The sequence below is a fragment of the Myotis myotis genome, unplaced genomic scaffold (assembly GCF_014108235.1).
Source record: "Myotis myotis isolate mMyoMyo1 unplaced genomic scaffold, mMyoMyo1.p scaffold_m19_p_2, whole genome shotgun sequence".
NCBI lineage: Eukaryota > Metazoa > Chordata > Mammalia > Chiroptera > Vespertilionidae > Myotis > Myotis myotis.
The window spans coordinates 78,367,307-78,385,895 of record NW_023416324.1 but is presented as its reverse complement, the minus strand read 5'-3'; the positions used below and the strand labels follow the sequence as shown (position 1 = coordinate 78,385,895).

The window sequence follows — 18,589 nt, the reverse complement described above, 5'->3', positions numbered from 1 at the left end:
TTTGTGTAAGTCACGCTATGATGCAGGCATAACGACGGAATTGCCTACCAGTGCATTTCTTAGAATGGATACCCGTCAGTAAGCGGCCCATGACTTTGTTTCAATCTCCTGTCAATCTGCTTTCTGGGAAGACCTGTTTGCCCCAGGCCAATTGTTAGGCCAGTCCTGGTCTAATTCATACCTTTGATGGGACATTGACGAGTAGGCTGTTATTTAGTTAGGCGTGTACCCCTATCCAATCAGCTATTGCTAGAGGGGATCATGTAATAGAAAACATGGTGCCTGAGGGCAGGCTGGTCAGCAGGCCTGTGGAGGGGTACAGTTTTCCTCAGAAGTGGCTGTGGGCTCAGCAGACTCCATGACTGTTCAGTGTGATAGTGGTGGAGAGCATTTGAAGCCTCCCTGTCATATTTTCTACATATTCTTCAAGAAAGCAGTCATCTTGCCCTGACTGGTTTGGCTCAGTGGATAGAGGGTCAGCCTGCGGACTCAAGGGTCCCAGGTTCAATTCCGGTCAAGGGCATGTACCTTGGTTTCGGGCACATCCCCAGTAGGGAGTGTGCAAGGGGCAGCTGATGTTTCTCTCTCGTCGATGTTTCTAACTCTCTATCCCTCTCCCTTCCTCTCTGTAAAAAATCAATAAAATATATTTTAAAAAAAGAAAGCAGTCATCGCCTTACTAACCATGATACACCACCACAGTGTGTCACCATGAGTAAAGCACTAACCTCCAATAGACACCTCTTCTTTCTGTGGCAGGTATAAGGATGATTAAATCAGCCATCGTTAGTGGTTCTTCATTTTTCTGAGATGCATGACATGTTCTGCTTGTTCCTCAAACGGTATATTATTCACTTTGGATGGGTTGCACCCCACTTAATGAGGAGTCAGGAAAGATCTAGATAAGGCCCTTGCCAAATGGTAATCATTGCGTCCTGGGTGAGACTTGCCAGAGGGGAGATTTATGAAAATGAACCAAAGTCCTTAGAAAATGTCGAGAGAAAAAAATTGAGAAAACCAAGTCCAGGTGGCTAATCCAGAGGGCAGAACAAGGGTGAAAACAGGAGACAATCCAAGGATCAGGAATTGGGCAAAACTAGAACAGATGGAAGGTGAAGTGAGGACTGCTGAGATGGGATTGCTCTTGCTTTTATGGACTCAACAGATGGTACACGGTGGGTAGCGTTGGCCTAAAGGCACGTGATTGAGGGACACATTCAGAAAGAGACTTTCTTCTTCTCCATTTACTCTTGGTCACATCCTTTTATCTCCTGTCTCTGGAGGGTTATTCCAACTCTCCTCCTTCACCTTTTTTAAAAAATACATTTTTATTGATTTCAGAGAGAAAGAGAGAGAGAGAGAGAGAGAAACATTGATGATGAGAAAGAATCATTGATCAGCTGCCTCCTGCACACCCCTTACTGGGGATGGAAGCTAAAACCCAGACATACGTCCTGTCAGAGGAATTGAACCGTGAGCTCCTGGTTCATAGGTCCCCGCTCAATCACTGACCCACACCGGCTGGCTCTCCTCTATCACCTTGAAACCTTTAACTTTTCACTGTAATGATCTCTTCCTGCCTCTCAGAAGATCAAAAACAGCCAGCTTTGCGTCTTTCCCAGGGAAACCCTGCCTCCTCCACCCCCCACCAAACACACACGCTGTTGTGCCATTCCTGGGAAGAGCCGCTGTCTGTTTATGCGGCATGCCCTGCCTCACCCACTCCCGGAGAGGTAGCAGTTAACAAGGCTGCTTGTTATCACCTCTCTGATTTTCTCTCACATCATCTCAGGGCTCACACCTCATTCTTCTGCTGAGGGGATCCACAGGAAACAAGCAATGCCTGGATCCCATATCTCCACATGTGCGACATGTTCCACATCTTCTCTCCGAGTGCCGTCTGAAAAAGGCATATGCACAGCACCATAGCCAAAGATGATCCCACTGGTAAATCCAAACAAGAGAAAATCCCTTGAACTGCCTCAACTCAAAGGCCATTAAAATGTCATTATTCCTAAGGAAAACTGTTGTTGTTATTACTCCTCACTCAGGATATTTTTTCCAATGATTTTAGAGAGTGTGGAAAGGAGGGGGAGAGACAGAGAGAGAGAAACAGTGATACAAGAGAGATACATCGATTGGTTGCCTCCTGCACACACCTTGACTGGGGGCAGGAATTGAGCCTGCAATCAAGGCATGTTCCCTTGACCAGAATCAAACCCGTGACCCTTCAGTCCAACGTTCTAACCACTGAACCAAACCAGCTAGGGCATAAGGAAAACTTTTTAAAGATCAAGCCACAGTGGCCCTACTTGCAAATGAACAAGTTTGGACATGTATCTCCACCTGAGACTTTTCTTGTTACCTATGAAGTCACTGACCGAAGGATGACTTCCATGGGTGGGGTTGTCCCCAGAATCCTTATTTGGAATGCACTGACACATGTGCTCCAGGGTGTCTGAAATCTTATTATTAGTGCTATTTGATAAGAACACAGAAGCAAAATGGGCTTTTGTGGACTGGCATAGAAACAGGCTCTTTTAGCTCCAAAGAACAAACTTAAAATCTTGAAACATATTTTACTCATAATTTTGGGACTGTCTCTAGTGTGTACATTATGTCTACTAAATCCTTAGTATAATAGAATCCTGTAGTTGATAAAGCATCAGCTATTATCTGAAGCAAACATTCACCTTTCACAACCAGTATTTTCTCCCTGAGAAAAATGTTGTGCTGCTTGTGAGGTGCCAGTTATTCGGTACTATTCCAACAGCACTAAACTCTGAGATGCTTACACCAGCTAAAAACACACAACTGAGAAAGAACTGGCTACTTCACCTGAAATTTTCATTCATTGAATCAATCACAACATGAAGCAAGTGCTATCTTGGTCAAGGCTATATCTTGGCTCAAGAAAGATTTCAGTGTTTACCAGTGACTTAAACGCTGACTTAGGATCAAGAGAAGTATTTCTTGAGTATACAGTGTTTGCAACACATGGGGCAAATTTAAATTGCACAAACACCCCATCACAAAAGTGCTTCAGGTTACTACTGATTATATGAAGCCCAGCAAAATCATTTTTACCACAAACTAAATGTGGTGACTCATCTCTGTATTAATATAAACATGTAACAGGAGTATCATCCAGCCCTCTAACACTTGTATAAATATAGTGTGTTCTACAGTAGTTCAGAACATACACCAAAACAGGCCTTTCTCAACCAAGTCTAGGTAATCTTTCCTGGTGCCTAAACAGTGGGGGAGATACAGTTGCCAGAAGACACATTTACCTTCTGAATAAGCAGTTCAATTGTTTTTCTCAGTCAAGTAACTCAGGACCCACAGTAACTCCACCCAGTGTTGCATCAGACGAGTTGCAAGTTGAGCTAACTGATGCCCCCCACAAAACCCTCTTTCTGAATTCTCTGTAAAGTCTCCTCTGTGCATCCAACTAAAATAAATGACTACTTGTAAATAGCGTACACATAGCAACAATGTACATTCATATATATTTTCCCCCACATATGTTATTTTATTTAAGAGACAGTGTTTGGGAGTCAGAATTGAGTTCCAGTGGTGATTGTCACAGTAAGTGTGACTTTGGGCAAGTCGCTTCAGCTTCCTGGGTCTCAGTTTTCTCATCTCGAAACCGGGATTCATAATATAAATTACTTTACTGGGTAGCTGTTAAGGATCAAATGAGCTAATATTTTAAAAACAATTCTTAGCACATGAAGTACATATCCAATAAATGGTAGATTTCATTAATATTCTTTAATAATTGCCTCACCCTCTGTAAGTCTGCCAGGCAGTGATAATGATCCCTATTGGATAGATGAGACTAAATAATGCATCCAGGGCTAAACAATTCATTAGTGGCAGCTCCAGGGCTTCTGGTTCCAAGCCCCAGAATCCTCACCACACCCATCATCCCCAGTCAACCTTATAGACTTTCACAGAATGGGCTGCACTGTCCAGCACAAGAAGAGAATTCTCCTTGGTGAAGGTCAGTGCCACAGGATGGGAGAGCCCGTGGGTGATGACGGGCTTGGGTCCGGGAAACTCCTCGGGTTTTCCTAAGCATAGGACAGCGTGACTGGACGTATCGGCGACGATCACGTTCCCCTGGTGATCGAAGGTCACAGCGGAGGCCGTGATTTCCGAGGGGAAGAAGAGGCTCAGCCCGAAGGTGTCCACCCGGCCAATGAGCTGCATGGTGGCGCTGAACACCTTCACCGTGGTGCCGCAGGTCCCGGCCCCCAGCGCCAGGGGGCGCTCTAGGACCGCAATGGCCCCTGTGAGCCAGGACACCGCCACCCCTCGGGGACCGCACAGATGCGCTTGCAACCTCTCGGTTCGCCGGAGGACCCCTTCTGGAAAGTCCACCTCCAGGAGGTGCAGGGACCCTGCCTCCGCGTCAGTTACCACGACCCCATTCTGAGGGGTGGTCTCCACGCCCCAAGGCAAGGAGAACTGGCCTCCGACGACGAGCCTGATCTGGCCAAAAAAATCGAACACTTTGATGGAGCGGTCGCCGGCATCGGTGACAACCACGTGGCAGTCGTTGGTGACGGTGACATCAAGGGGGTACTTAATGTCCTGGGCGGCGTCCCCCTTCTCTCCAAACTGGTGCGCGCATCCTCCGCCGGAATCAAAGATCTTGACCCGCCGCTTGCCGTCGTGCACCACCACGACCCGCCCCGTCTTGGGACACAGCGCCAGCCCGGTGGGGTTCACCAGGGTCCCCCAGCCGCCGAAGGCGAGGTGGCAGGTGAGCGGCCCAGGGCCGCCGGGGGCGCCGCGGTGGGCGGCCTGGGCGGGGCGGAGGGCGGAGCCCAGGAGCTCCAGCAGGTGCAGCACCGGCAGGCAGTCGCTCGTGTCGCAGCCCCGGCAGGCTCGCCGGCAGAAGGGGCACTCGAGTGCCAGCGTCCGCGGGTGCGCCAGGGCGGCCACGCAGGCCAGGCAGACCACGTGGCCGCAGGGCAGGTTGCGCGGGCGCCGCTGCTGGCGATGGCCGAACCTCTCAAAGCACACCTTGCACTCGAGCAGACTGATCTCGGCCTCGCGCAGGAGCTCCCGCAGCGCCGGCCCGCTCCCCGAGGCCTCGGCACCCATCGCGCAGCCCGTGGTGCTCCCGCCGCGCCAGCCCGCGGGGCTGAACACCGCCCCGGCGCCGCCCGGGTTCACGGTCAAGGGGCGAGGCGCTGCCTCTGACGTCTATCGCGGCGCCGCTGGGCCAACACCTGCTGCCCCCTGGTGGGCGTGTGCGGCACTGCTTCTTGAAAGCCTGTATGTCAGATATGTCATCTTAACAAAATCATGGATGGGTTATCTCCACACATCACATAAGGAAACACACCTATTAAGAACAAGAGGGTTCCTTCCTACCACCCAGTCTGTAAGAGGCAAAGCAAGAACTAGAACAACCTCGTCTTCCAACCCTGGTGCCCCGCAGTTTCCAATTCGTGGTGCTGGGTGCTAGGTGCTAGGTGCTAGGTGCTAGGTGCTAGGTGCTAGGTGCTAGGGCTGGCGGGAGAACACGGTCTCCTGGTTCACGATGCTTCTGATCAGGCTGAAAAACACAGACACACGAGGAAAGTTAAATTCGAGGGGGTGAGGCAGGTGTGTGTCTTTATCGCACTTGTAGTTAAAGTAGATACTTAGTGAATACGTGTAAAATAATTCATGTACTAGCAAAAGAATGTTATAGGGCAATACAAGAAACCCACTAGGTGAATGAGTGTCAGATGGGGGAACAATGGCTGGAAATGTCTTCCAGAGGAATTAATGGAAGTAAATAAGCTGTTAATCATCATTGCTATAGAACTTATGCCATGCCTGCTTTCTATTATGTGGTTTACATAGATTATCTCATTTGACCTGTAAGAGCATGCTATTTTCTTTTTTCCCTTTTTAAAAAAAATATACTTTTATTAATTTCAGAGAGGAAAGAAGAGGGAGAGAGAGATAGAAACATCAATTTTGAGAGAGAATCATTGATTGGCTGCCTCCTGCACACCCCCCACTGGGGATCGAACCCCCAACCTGGGCATGTGCCCTTGACCAGAATCGAACTTAGGACCCTTTAGTTGCAGGTCTATGCTCTATCCACTGAGCCAAACTGGCTAGGGCAGAACATGTTTTTTTCATCATCCCTTTTTTACAAAAGAGTTCATACAGGTTAAGCATCTTGTTCAGGGTCACATGGCTAGGAAGTAGTTGTGCTGGGATTTGAGGCCAGGCAGTTTAATTGCAGAGCCAGCACTCTTAACTCTCCTAGTGTTGTATTTTTTAATTTTTTTAAATTGATTTCAGAGAAAGGAAAGGAGAGGGAGAGAAAGATAGAATCATCAGTGATGAGAATCATGGATCAGCTGCCTCCTGCACAACTCATACTGGAAATTGAGCCAGAAACCCCAGGAATGTGCCCTGACTTGGAGTCCAACCGTGATCTCCTGATTCATGGGTCAACGCTCAACCACTGAGCCACACCAACCAGGCATATCCCAGTGTTTTTCCAACTTGGCTGTATATGGTAAATACCTGGATCTCATAACTAGGTTTACTTGGTTTGGATGTGGTCTGGGCAGCTGGAAGTTTTAAAGCTCCCCATATGATTATACTAGTAATGTGCAGCCAAGTTTGACAACCACTAACAACTGCACTACAGCAAGTCCTTCAAATGGCACCAGGTTAAATTCTTCCATTCTCAGTCAACATGGGAAGCACAGAGAATCTACCCTATGTTTAAAAATCTTCACACAGGAGATGGCATAATCTCAGGAAACTCTCATTTTCAGTTCTCCCTATCCCTCCCCCCTCCAAAAAAAAACCCCCAAAACACCTTACATAAACATTCTCTTTATAAAACCACATATCAGCTTACTTATCTTCATTTAGAGATCATTATTATGATCATTCACCCTCTTATTTGCTAGACTTCTGAGAAAACAGAGGACTTTTATCCTGTGTTAAAACCCCTGGAGGAGCTTTAATGTAAGACAAGAAAGAACATTTTCTATGTGTTGCATAATTCAAAGATTATCTGTGTACTGGTAAATAATAACCAATTTAATAATTTCAGGCTATAATGCATTTCCATTCTAAATAAATAGCTGACTAAAGTCAAACCAAATAGGAATTACTTCCTGAAGTAATTTTTAAGTGAAGAAATACATTCAGGACACCAAAAATGTAATATTTTTAGAACTAATGTCTATTAGAAATATAATGAGAGCCACATATATAATATTAAATTTTCTAGTAGCCACATTTTATTTTATTTTTGTCATTTCTTTAATATACAACTTTATTTCTGGTTATAGAAACAAATGCTAAGAGGAGAAACAGTACTTCCCCATCCATATACAATCCTGTATAATAAAAGTCTAGGTGACGTCACGCCCTTGCGCGACATACCTGCGCAACATTGTCACAAGATGACCGCCACAAGATGGCCATGCGCACGGTGGAGGAGGGGCCAGGTGGGCGGTGAGGCCTAAGGGTCCCGTGGCTCAGTGTGGCGCAGAGGAGGCAGGTCCCAGCGGTGGAGGAGGCGGGTTGCGGCAGGGGAGGGCACTTGTGGGAGATCAGGCTGGCGGGAAGCCGTTAGGCGCAATCAGGCCAGCAGGGCAGCGGTTAGGGGGAAATCAGGCAGGCAGGCAGGTGAGTGGTTAGGAGCCAGTGATCCCGGATTGTGAGAGGGATATCCCACTGTCGGATTGGTCCTAAACCGGCAGTCAGACATCCCATGAGGGGTCCCAGATTGGAGAGGGTGCAGGCCGGGTTGAGAAACACCCGCCCCCCCCCCCCCCCCCCCATGCATGAATTTCATGCAGCGGGCCTCTAGTCTATATTAATAAAAGCCTATGTTGTCATCACACCCTCATGCCATGATGCCCTCATGCTGCAACAACCATCACCAGGAGGCTGCGTGTGCAGCGGGCTCATGTGGGTGGGCGGGGCTGCGTGAACTGCGAGGTGCACGTGGGTGGGCGGGGACTTGATGCTGCGAGCCGAAGGGACTTGACCAGGAGATGCGTAGTGGGAGCGGATGGTGGCTGCCGCTGCTCAGGACCAGCCCAAGGCTCAGGCAAGCCTTGGATGGTGGCTGCCACTGTGAGGGCCCAAGGCTCAGGCAATGAAGGCTGGGCCGAGGCTCAGGAAGCTTCACGGCTGGCAGTGGCAGTAGCAGAGGCGTGATGGGGCATCACCTTCCCCTGATTGTCAGGTCGCCTCCTGCAGAGGGAGGCCAGAGGCAGCAGCAGCAAGGGGGTGATGGGGGCAGTGTCTTTCCCTGATCAGCCGGCTGCCTCCCACAGAGAGAGGCCAGACTGCGGCTTAGGCCCACTCCCCACAAGCCGTCAGTAGGACATCCCCTGAGGGCTCTCGAACTGTGAGAGGGGGCAGGCCGGGATGAGGGACTTCACTGGGCCTCTAGTTTAATAGATAAAAGAACAGTTACAATAAATGAAAAACAAAATGTAGAAATTTTAAACTTTGTCATAACTTTAAAACATTAATGTCTGATACAATTAGAAATCACATTCATTTCTCAAACCTTAAATAAAAAGTAGGGCTCCTTATTTAAAAAGTACTGTATCCCATTAGAAATGGAAAGGCAGGCCAGTGCAGCCGCAAGGGTGCCCCTCCCGATGGTGGCCTGGCTCCCGCCACCACGGTGGGCATCTGCGAACGGCCCTGGGCTCCCCAGACCAGGCTGCACTCACAGGCAGTGACATTGCAGCATGACCTCCACTTCACACCCCAGGCTTAGACCTGAATGTTCACTTTGGAGGATACCACTGCTTTTGAAGCACTGATTACACATTTTCATTTTTTTAAAATTGATTTTATAGAGAGAGGAAGGGAGAGGGAGAGAGATAGAAACATCGATGAGAGAGAATCATCAATTGGCTGCCTCCTGCATGCCCTGCACCAGGGATGGAGCAGGCAACCTGGGCATGTGCCCTGACCCGGAATTGACCTGGCGACCTCTTGGTGCACAGGATGGTGCTCAATCAGCTGGGGCACTCCAGCTGGGACCCAGTATCCACATCTCTCTCTCTCTCTCTCTCTCTCTCTCTCTCTCTATATATATATATATATATATATATATATATATATATATATATATATATATATAAAAGCCCAGCGACTGGAATGGTGGAACAACCAGAATGACCAGAATGACTGGTGGCTATGATGCACACTGCGGCAGCCAACCAGCCTGATCCAGGCCCGATCGGCACCCCACCCATACACGAATTCATGCACCTTTTTAAAAATAAAAGGAGCAGGCTAGGAGAGGTCAATGGGGCGGAAAGGAGACATATGTAATATTTTCAACAATAAAGAATTAAAAATAAATAAAAAATAAAAAGAGCATAGCTGGTGTGGCTCATTGGCTGAGGATTGACTTATGAACCATGATGTCACAGTTTTATTCCTGTCAGGGCACATGCCTGGGTTTCAGGCTTGATCCTCAGTGTGGGGGGCGCAGCCAATCAATGATTCTCTCTCATCATTGATATTTCTATCTCTCCCTCTTTCTTCTTCTCTGAAATCAATCAAAATATAAATATTAAAAAAATTAAAAATAAAAAGAAACTAGTGAAGTTGATTTAATTTCATATTTTATTTAACCTCAAATATGCAAAATATCATTTTGACATGAAATTGCTGTATAAATGATTAATGAGATATTTTACTCTCTCTCTCTCTTTTTTTTTTTTTAGTACTGAGTAAAATTCAGTGTGTATTTTACACTCACAGCACACCCCAATCCAGACTAGCCTCACATCAAGTGCTCAGTAACCACCTGTGATTGGTGGCTATGGCACAAACAGTGCAAATCTAGGCCAAGCCTGTGCTATGAAATGTTGCCTTCTCAAGAAGCTTTCTGGATGGATTTCACTGACTTGCTTCTAACTTGTCTCTGCTCCACCATTGCTTTAACATGGATCCAAAGCCCACCTGGTGTGATTCAGGGGTGGAGTGTCGACCTACAAACCAGAAGGTCACGGTTCAGTTCCAGATCAGGGCACATGCCGGTGTTGCGGGCTCTATCCCCAGTCGGGGGCGTGCAGGAGGCAGCAGATCAATGATTCTCTCACAATCATTGATGTTTCTCTCTCTCTCTCTCCCACCCCCTTCCTCTCTGAAGTCAATTAAAATATATTTTAAAAAATAAAATGTTCCAAAGACCCACAACTCATTGCTGACTGTGGCCGAGCTTAGACCCTTCAATGACCTTGGCTAGCCTGTCAGAAGAGATGAGCTGGAGGGCTCAGCTCCCTTGCTCAGCTGCCGGATAATCCTGTCTTCTTCCTGTTGCTTTGCTGCCCCTGTGGGGCAAGCAGTAGTACTGCACGGTAAACCAGGAAAAGCTGCACTAAACCTGACATTTTTACAAGAATGATCATGGTAATCCCTCCACCGCTTGGTAAACAGCACAGTAATTCTGGAAAGCGTTTTGGCACATACACAGACCATCTGCCCTCGTGAATTATGGTCCGGACTCAAATGGTATCTTTAAAGCATGGAAATGTTCTGGATCATTTGATTGGGAGTTAAGGTTTTCTCAACTACACAAAGCTTTCAGAGCCAAAAACACATAGGTTTAAGTCTTTCACATTTAGGATCCCTACATTCTCGCTGAGCATTTTTGCCAGTCATTTTCTTCAGTGTTTGCTGCCTCTTCACAGAATTACATACAGATTCTATTCCAACATTCCTGTCAATCCAACCCAGCCACTCCTGCCCTTTGCATTTTGTCTTTTTTTTTTTTTAATCCTCACCTGAGGATATTTTTTAATTGATTTTTAGAAAGAGTGGAAGCGAGGAGAGACACACAGAGAGAAACATCGATGTGAGAGAGAAATGCATGCATCCCAACCAGGGCCAGGGAGCAAACCTGCAACCAAGGCATGTACCTTTGATGGAACTGAACCCGGGACCCTTCAGTCCACAGACCAGTGCTCTAACCACTGAGAAAAACTGGCCAGGGCCGCATTTTGTCTTTTTTGTACTTACCAAGTATATGGAGTCCAATTTCCCTTTTATCCACTCTTAAAATTGCTCTAACCTTCACCCCTTCTTTCTTCTGCTCCTGTCTCTGGAGAGAGAAACTAGGTTCCAGGAGATCAGGAACCAGGTCTGGTTTTGCTCAGCACCATATTGTGCCCAATACACAACTAGTTGCCAACAACGTCTTTTAACTGGATTAATGGATGAATACTTAGAAGGATACTACTTATAGGTAATAAACCAAATGTTATATATTTTCTTTGACGATTCTCCAGGATTTATAAGAAGCACTGTTAGGAAAATAGTATTTAGCCAGGAAGAATGCTAAACATTTTGCCTATCTCTAGAGTCAATGCTAATGGGTTTCTCAATTGCCTTATATTGTAAAATCCTCAGCACCTGTATACACACGCTGATTAATAAAATACATGCCCTGAGTCTAACTCCAACATTTTGAGTTTTTGATGGTGAATCTTCTTGTGCCAGAGTCTCCACGGATTTCTTCCATTTCCCTCCAACACACCTCATCCCTGGAATAGCCTGCCCACCTCTTCCTGCTCCCACCTAGAATGAGCCCTGAGGGTTATGAGGACAAAGGACTTGAAGAATAAAAACTGTGGCCAGTGGATGGACCTAGGTGCAAAGTACCACCCACAGAGGAGGGAGAATGGAGACCTAGTGCAGGTGGTTACAGCAGAGAAGAGAGAGCGCGGGGGACTAGTTAAAGAACCTGTGGAAGGAGTTAGTGCCTAGGCAGGTGGGCTCCTGGTTTTGCAAATGTGGCAAAATATGCCACATACATGCAATGTAGAAGGCGTTCCAAAAGAAGTCCAATGACAGCACCTGACAATGACAGGAATAAAAAATGAGGTGCAAGACACATCGAATGGAATTATCTCAATCAGGGAGGAGAGGTGCAACTTCTTCAAAGACAGTAGGCACTTTACCATGAGCTTATGAGCCCACAGAGCAAAACTCCTGCTATCTTTGTTCATCTGAATCCTTCCTGGGTTGTTCAGTTTTGCGTTTCAGGCCAGCTTCAGGACACCTCCTCAATAGGCGACTCTCTGTAGCTTGTGTGGTTCCTTGGACTCTGACCTGTGCTCTGGTGACATCCCTAGCTTTGCACCGGGGCATCTTGTCTTCCCGATGCCCCCGCTGACCACCTATCTAATTTTGTACCTCACATTCATGTGCTTGGCTTCGCAGGGGTGAGGGTTTGATGGAGAGGGGCATAGTGGTTCAGGCCTGAATGTTTTGAGCACCCACAGAAAAATGAGCTGGAGTAGATGATTGAAAATGGGAACTTGGAGAGTTTAATGTTTCTCAAATTTGAAAAATTTGAGTGTTGCTTAGGACACCATCCTTGGTCTTTTTCTCTTCTCTTCCCTCCTGCTCTAAGTAATGCTGTCCTCACTTATTTAATTATTATTAATTTTTGTTAATCCACATCTGATGGTATTTTTTCCATTGCTTTTCTAGAGACAGTGGGAAGGTGGGAGGTGGGGAGGGAGAGAGAGAGAAATATTGATGTGAGACAGACACATAGATTGGTTGCCTCCCAACTGGGGCTCAGGATTGAACCTGCAACCTAGGTACATGCCCTTGACCAGGAATCAAACCCGTGACTTTTTTGTATCAGGGCCGACACTCTAACCACTTACCCACACTGGCCAGGGCTGTCCTCACTTATTGATGGTTTAAGTGTCCACTTACAGGCTGACAGCTGCCTGTGTGTCTTCCTCTGGCAGCCTCACCACACTACATAGTAATGATCACTGCTCAGGCTCTGTCACTAGGGTCCTAGATTCCTCAGAACGGGACAGTCTTCAATCATCAGTGAATCCTCATACAGCACCCTCACGGGTACTACTTACCTTTGCTGAGTTACTCTAAACAGGAGAAAGGTTAAATGATTGTGGCACTGCCATATGACAGAACGTTATACATCTATTAAAAAAAAAATATGCCGAAACCGGTTTGGCTCAGTGGATAGAGCGTTGGCCTGCGGACTGAAAGGTCCCAGGTTCGATTCCGGTCAAGGGCATGTACCTTGGTTGCGGGCACATCCCCAGTGGGGAGTGTGCAGGAGGCAGCTGATCGATGTTTCTCTCTCATTGATGTTTCTAACTCTCTATCTCTCTCCTTTCCTCTCTGTAAAAAAAAAAAAAATAGTGTTGCCTTGGCCAGTGTGGCTCATCTGGTTGAACGTTGACCATGCACCAAGAGGTCACCAGTTTGATTCCTGGTCAGGGCACATACCCTGGTTTCAGGCTCAATCCCCAGTAGGGGGTATGCAGGAGGCAGCCAATCAATGTTTCTCTCTCATTGATGTTTCTCTCTCTCTCTCTCTCTCTCTCTCTCTCTCTCTCTCTCTCTCTCTCTCTCTCCCTCTCTCCCGCCTAAAATTCAATAAAAACACATTTAAAAAATATATTATTTCTGTCCTGGCCTGTGGTTCTCAGTGGTTAGAGCATCGGCCTGCACACCAGAGGGTCTCGGGTTCAATTCCCAGTCAAGGGCACATACCAGGTTGCAGGTCCAATCCAGCCCCCGGTCAAGTCATGTAGAAGGCATCCAATCAATGTGTCTCTGTCACACTGATATTTCTCTCTCACTCTGCCCCTCCCTCTCTCCCTTCCACTCTCTCTAAAAATCACTGGAAAATATCCTTGTGTAAGGATTAACAATATATAGATATATATATAATTTCTAAAAAATAGTGACATGAGAAAGAACTGATGAAATACTAGAGAAGATAGTAGAGAGACAATACTGTATCCATAATATGATGTCAACTTAGCAAAAACATGCACTTGTATGAGCAGACAAAAAAAAAGATAAAAAAACACATCGTCAGTCTAGCAGTAATCATCTCTGGTGACAGGACTGGTTTTTTTATTATTACTATTATTATTGCTATTTTAATTCTGTATTCATAGGTTTCTCTCTCTCTTTCTTCTTCTTATTACAGCAGTCCCTTTACCATTTCTTGTAATGCTGGCTTGGTGGTGATGAACTCCTTCAACTTTTTTTTTTTTTGTCTGGAAGCTCTTTATTTGACCATCTATTTTGAATGATAGCCTTGCTGGATAGAGTAATCTTGGTTTCAGATCCTTGCTTTCCATTACTTTTGAGTACTTCATGCCATTCCCTTTTGGCCTGTAGAGTTTCTAGTGAGAAATCAGGTGTCAGCCTTATGGGCACTCCTTTGTAGGCAACAGTTTGCTTTTCTCTTGCTGCCTTTAAGATTCTCTCTTTGTCTTTTAATTGTTGGCATTGTATTTAGGATGTGTCTGGACGTGGGCCTGTTTGGGTTCTTCTTGCTTGGGGTTCTCTGTGCCTCCTGAAGTTGTGTGACTTTTTCCTTCACCAGGTTAGGGAAGTTTTCTGCCATTATTTCTTTTCTTTTCTTTTTTTTTCTGCCGTTATTTCTTCAAACACATTCTATATCCCTTTCTCCTTTTCTGCATCTTCTGGCACACCTACTATTTTAATATTGCTATGTTTCATATTGTCCCACAGCTCCCTTAAGCTGTCCTTCTGTTTTTTATTGTTTTTTTTTCTTTTTGATTCTCTGATGGAGTGATTTTTTTCAACCCTGTCCTCTAATTCACTGATTCAATCCTCAGCTTCCCCTAATCTGCTGTGTATTCCTTCCAATGTGTTCTTTATTTGTGCTATGTCATTCTTTATTTCTGTTTTTATAGTTCCTATATCTTTTCTAATACTGTTGGGCATCTTCACCATCATTATTCTGAACCCTAAACCAGATAAATTTATTATCTCCATTTCATTTATCTCTTCTTCTGGAGAATTCTCTAGTTCTTTCATTTGGGGGTTGTTTCTTTGTCTCCTCATTTTGGGTGCCTGTTTGGGTTTATGAGTATGTATTAGGTAGATCTGCTACACCTCTCAATTTCTAGTGCAGGACAGTGTCAAACGCTGTTTCTGTCTAATTAGGTCAGGCAAAGACTCAAAGCCTCCAGAGACTGCCTCTGCTTGCAGACTGATTGGATTTAATCTTGAATTGCCCTCAGGCAATCATCCACAGTGTGGCAAGAGTTTTTCCTAACAGAGTGGGGTGATTGCTTCTGCTTAGAGACTAATTGTTATTCTTAGTCTCTTAATAGGCCTCAGCAACTCCACACCATGGGGGAAGGTGTTTCCCAATAGGGTGGGTCAGCTGTCTTCCCCAGGCAAAACCACCTAGATAGCAATTGTCTGTGTGAGAAAGGTGACCTCTGCAGCATGAGGAAATGACTCAGCCCAGGAAACCGGGGTGTTTGCCTTCTGAGCACTAACCCTAGAGCTCCCCACCCTGGCTTCTGCTCACACAGCTCCCGTCCATTTTGTCCTCCTTCCAGAGCACAAGGTGAGTGGCTGCACAGAGAATTTTGTGCATTGGCTTTTTAAGAGGTTGCCTGCTTTTTCAGCCAGAAGTTATATAGGTATCCTTCTCATTTCTGGTGCTCTCTGCTGGGATCCCAGCTTGGGCATTCTCAGTGGCAACCTCTGCAGCTGAGATATCTCTCTGGAACTTCAGTAGCTGTCTATGGGAGCCTGGCCAGCCCTTTTTACACCTCCGCTCCTCCTATCCATCTCTATGTGGTCTCCACTTTTGGTCCTCGATTATCAGGGTGCTTTCCAGTGAGTCTTTAGTTGATTATTCAGGAAATTTTTCTGTAGTTTATTTGTAATTCCAGTTCGGTCCTGGGAGTGTGTCCGTGCATCCACTTACTCCGTCGCCATTTTTTAACTTCCTTTTGTGTGTTTTTTTAAAGACTTTCCTATACTTTCCAAAATTTCAGTAAGACTGTATTAATTTATTATTATTTAAATATAAACATTCCCCAGTCAGTGATATTCAGTGGTTCGAGTGCTGTCCCACCCCTGGAAGGGTTGCAGGTTCCATCCCCAGCCCTGCTCAGCCTGTGCGTGTGGGAGGCAACTAATCAATATGTCTCTCACACATCAATGTTTCTCTCTCCCTCTATCTCTCCCCTTCCTTCCTTCCTTCCACTCTCTAAAAATCAATGGAAAAGATATCCTCAGGTGAAGATTAACAGCAAAAAAAAAAAAGATCTTTAAAGAGTGTAAGAGTGTGTGCCAAATATATTACCCCAATGGGGACACATAATATGTAAAAGATCAACTACATAAAGATATATGATATATGTATATATTCATAAAAACACATCTATGTCACACCCTGTTATTAAAATAAAACAATGACAGGTATGTGCTACAGTGTGAAGGGGAGAATTATTTTGACTAATTTCTCTATGGGTGAGGTTTATATTTGTCACTTCATTGTACCCAGGGGCCCCCTTTCATCTGATAGTATCTCTCACAAGGTACACCTTTCAGGCTACCTTCTGTGGTCTCCATACCAATAACCCTTTAGAGAACCAAATCTCCAGCTCATCAGAGGTAAGTGTTAAAGCTTTGGTTGTATCCCTTGTAGTTTTCTTTCCCCATTCACCCACATGGACTTTTGCACACTTTTCTTGTTTCATTCTGTATGCCACTAACAGCATTAAGAGTGTACATATGCTAGTGCCTTCATGTCTGGTGTTTAGGCAGTGCAGGGCCTTTCATAAATCACTGAGTCAGGGCCCATAGGCTCAGGCGATCTGCTATTTAAATTACAAAGCTGAATACAAGTTATTTCTAGAAAATTCTGAACATGATACAATTGCTCTAAAATAATTTATATGTAGTATATCATCCATCTCGAGACTTTAAAAAGGTCAGTATTCCCCCAATGAGGACACAAAATATGTAAAAGATCAACTACATAAGGACATATCTTTTGTATTTTTTAAGGATCTTTGGGTGCAAGTTACAGACACTAACTCTAGCCAGCAAAGAGAATAGGTCTCTATCACAGCGACACACACTTTTCTCCCCCACAGAGCTGCTGGGCTTCAGGAAGAATGAAAACAAACTGAAACTACCCAGGACTCTCTCCAGTTCTCGTCTCTGCTTCTTTCTGCAGACAGCATTCTCTTTTTCTCCCATCTTTAGAGGACAAAGTGGCTGCCTCACTGCTGCTGGGGGCACCTGCTAGTTTCACCCCCTCTAAGTTAGAAAAGCTAACTTGCTTTTCTCAACCCAATTCTAAAAATCTCTGAGAAGAATCTGATTGGCCCAACTCAGGTCAGCAGTCCCTCCTTGGTCCATTCAAATGGTGACAAAGGCAGAGTCAGGTGGTCACGGCTTCTGGAAGCCCACACCATGAACTGGGGACAGGTTTCAGAGAAGTAAGAACCATTATGAGCTAGGAGACACTCCAAATTAATAGACTTATAAGTGTATTAGAATAAGACCAGTGCCAGAGAGCATCTAGGGCAGCAGTTCCTAAATGGGGGCAGAAGAGGCAGGGAAGTCAACAACTCTGAACCCTAAGGAAGTTTTCACAGTATCCTGCTTACGACATATTTCTAAGGAGAGTACCTATAACTTTCATCAGTATTCAAGGGGTCTGTAAACTTCCCCCTTTAAACCAGCCAACGCACACGTACACAGTTAACTTATATACACTAATAAAAGAGAAAGATACAAATTGACCATACCTTTGTGACGCCCACCAGCCAATCAGGAATGAGTATGCAAATTAACACAACAAAGATGGCGGGTTAACTTGCATATGCAGGCACCAAGTGGTTGGGGGTGGGGCAGGACGCTTGCGTCGCCATGGCGACGACACAGGTATTCCACACACACCCCCCCCCACAACCCCCGCCCCAGCTGATCCAGGTCTCTGGGCAGCATGGGAAGGCAGAAAGGCAGCTCCGGCCAGAGCGAAGGTGGTGCTGGCAGCCAGGGGAAGGAAGGCCCATTCTTGCACGAATCTTTGTGCATTGGGCCTCTAGTCCTATATAATAAAAGCCCAGTGACTGAATGGTGGAACGACCAGAACAACTGGTTGAACAGTCGCTATGACATGTACTGACCACCAGGGGGCAGATGCTCAACGCAGGAGCTGCCCCTGGTGGTAAGTGCACTACCACATTGGGAGCGCCACTTGGCTCACTGGGATGAGCGGCTGCTCCCGCTACGAACCCCGGGGCCAATGGGCAGGAACCCGGGCTGCGATTGATCGTCGCCTCCTTGCCCCATGATCCTCCTTCTCGCTCCCTGCCACCTCCTCTGGACGCCCGCAGGCCATGCAGTGCCGCCGCCGGGCTCACAGAGCTGACCACGGAGGCTGGGAGGCGGGTTCGTGGCTGCTGCAGGTCCTCTCAGTGCTATTGTGCCTGGGCCTGGCCCCAACCAGGTCCCCTGGAGAGGCCAGCACTCCAGCTCCATGGAAGATGCCGGACCAGGGAGCAGCCACTCAGAGGGCGGGTCCACAGCCACTCAGTTGAATGGCAGTGCTCTCACAGCAGGCCCATCCCCGCAGGCCACACCCCCACCAGTGCACGAATCACGTGCACCAGGCCTCTAGTCTATAATAATAAAAGGGTAATATGCAAATCAACCGAACCCGAATGGTGGAACAACTGTCTGGATGACCTTCTGGATGACCTTCCGGATGAAGCCAGGGCTGTGA

At 46.3% G+C, this 18,589-nt stretch overlaps 1 protein-coding gene across 1 annotated transcript; it reads right to left on the bottom strand.

The window, feature by feature from the left end:
* Positions 1–3,500: 3,500 nt before the first annotated feature.
* On the bottom strand, positions 3,501–5,196 carry NHLRC1 (NHL repeat containing E3 ubiquitin protein ligase 1). Its single transcript, XM_036352242.1, has one exon. The coding sequence runs from the start codon at positions 5,116–5,118 to the stop codon at positions 3,931–3,933; it is 1,188 nt and encodes a 395-aa protein (XP_036208135.1). The 5' UTR covers positions 5,119–5,196; the 3' UTR covers positions 3,501–3,930.
* Positions 5,197–18,589: the final 13,393 nt, after the last annotated feature.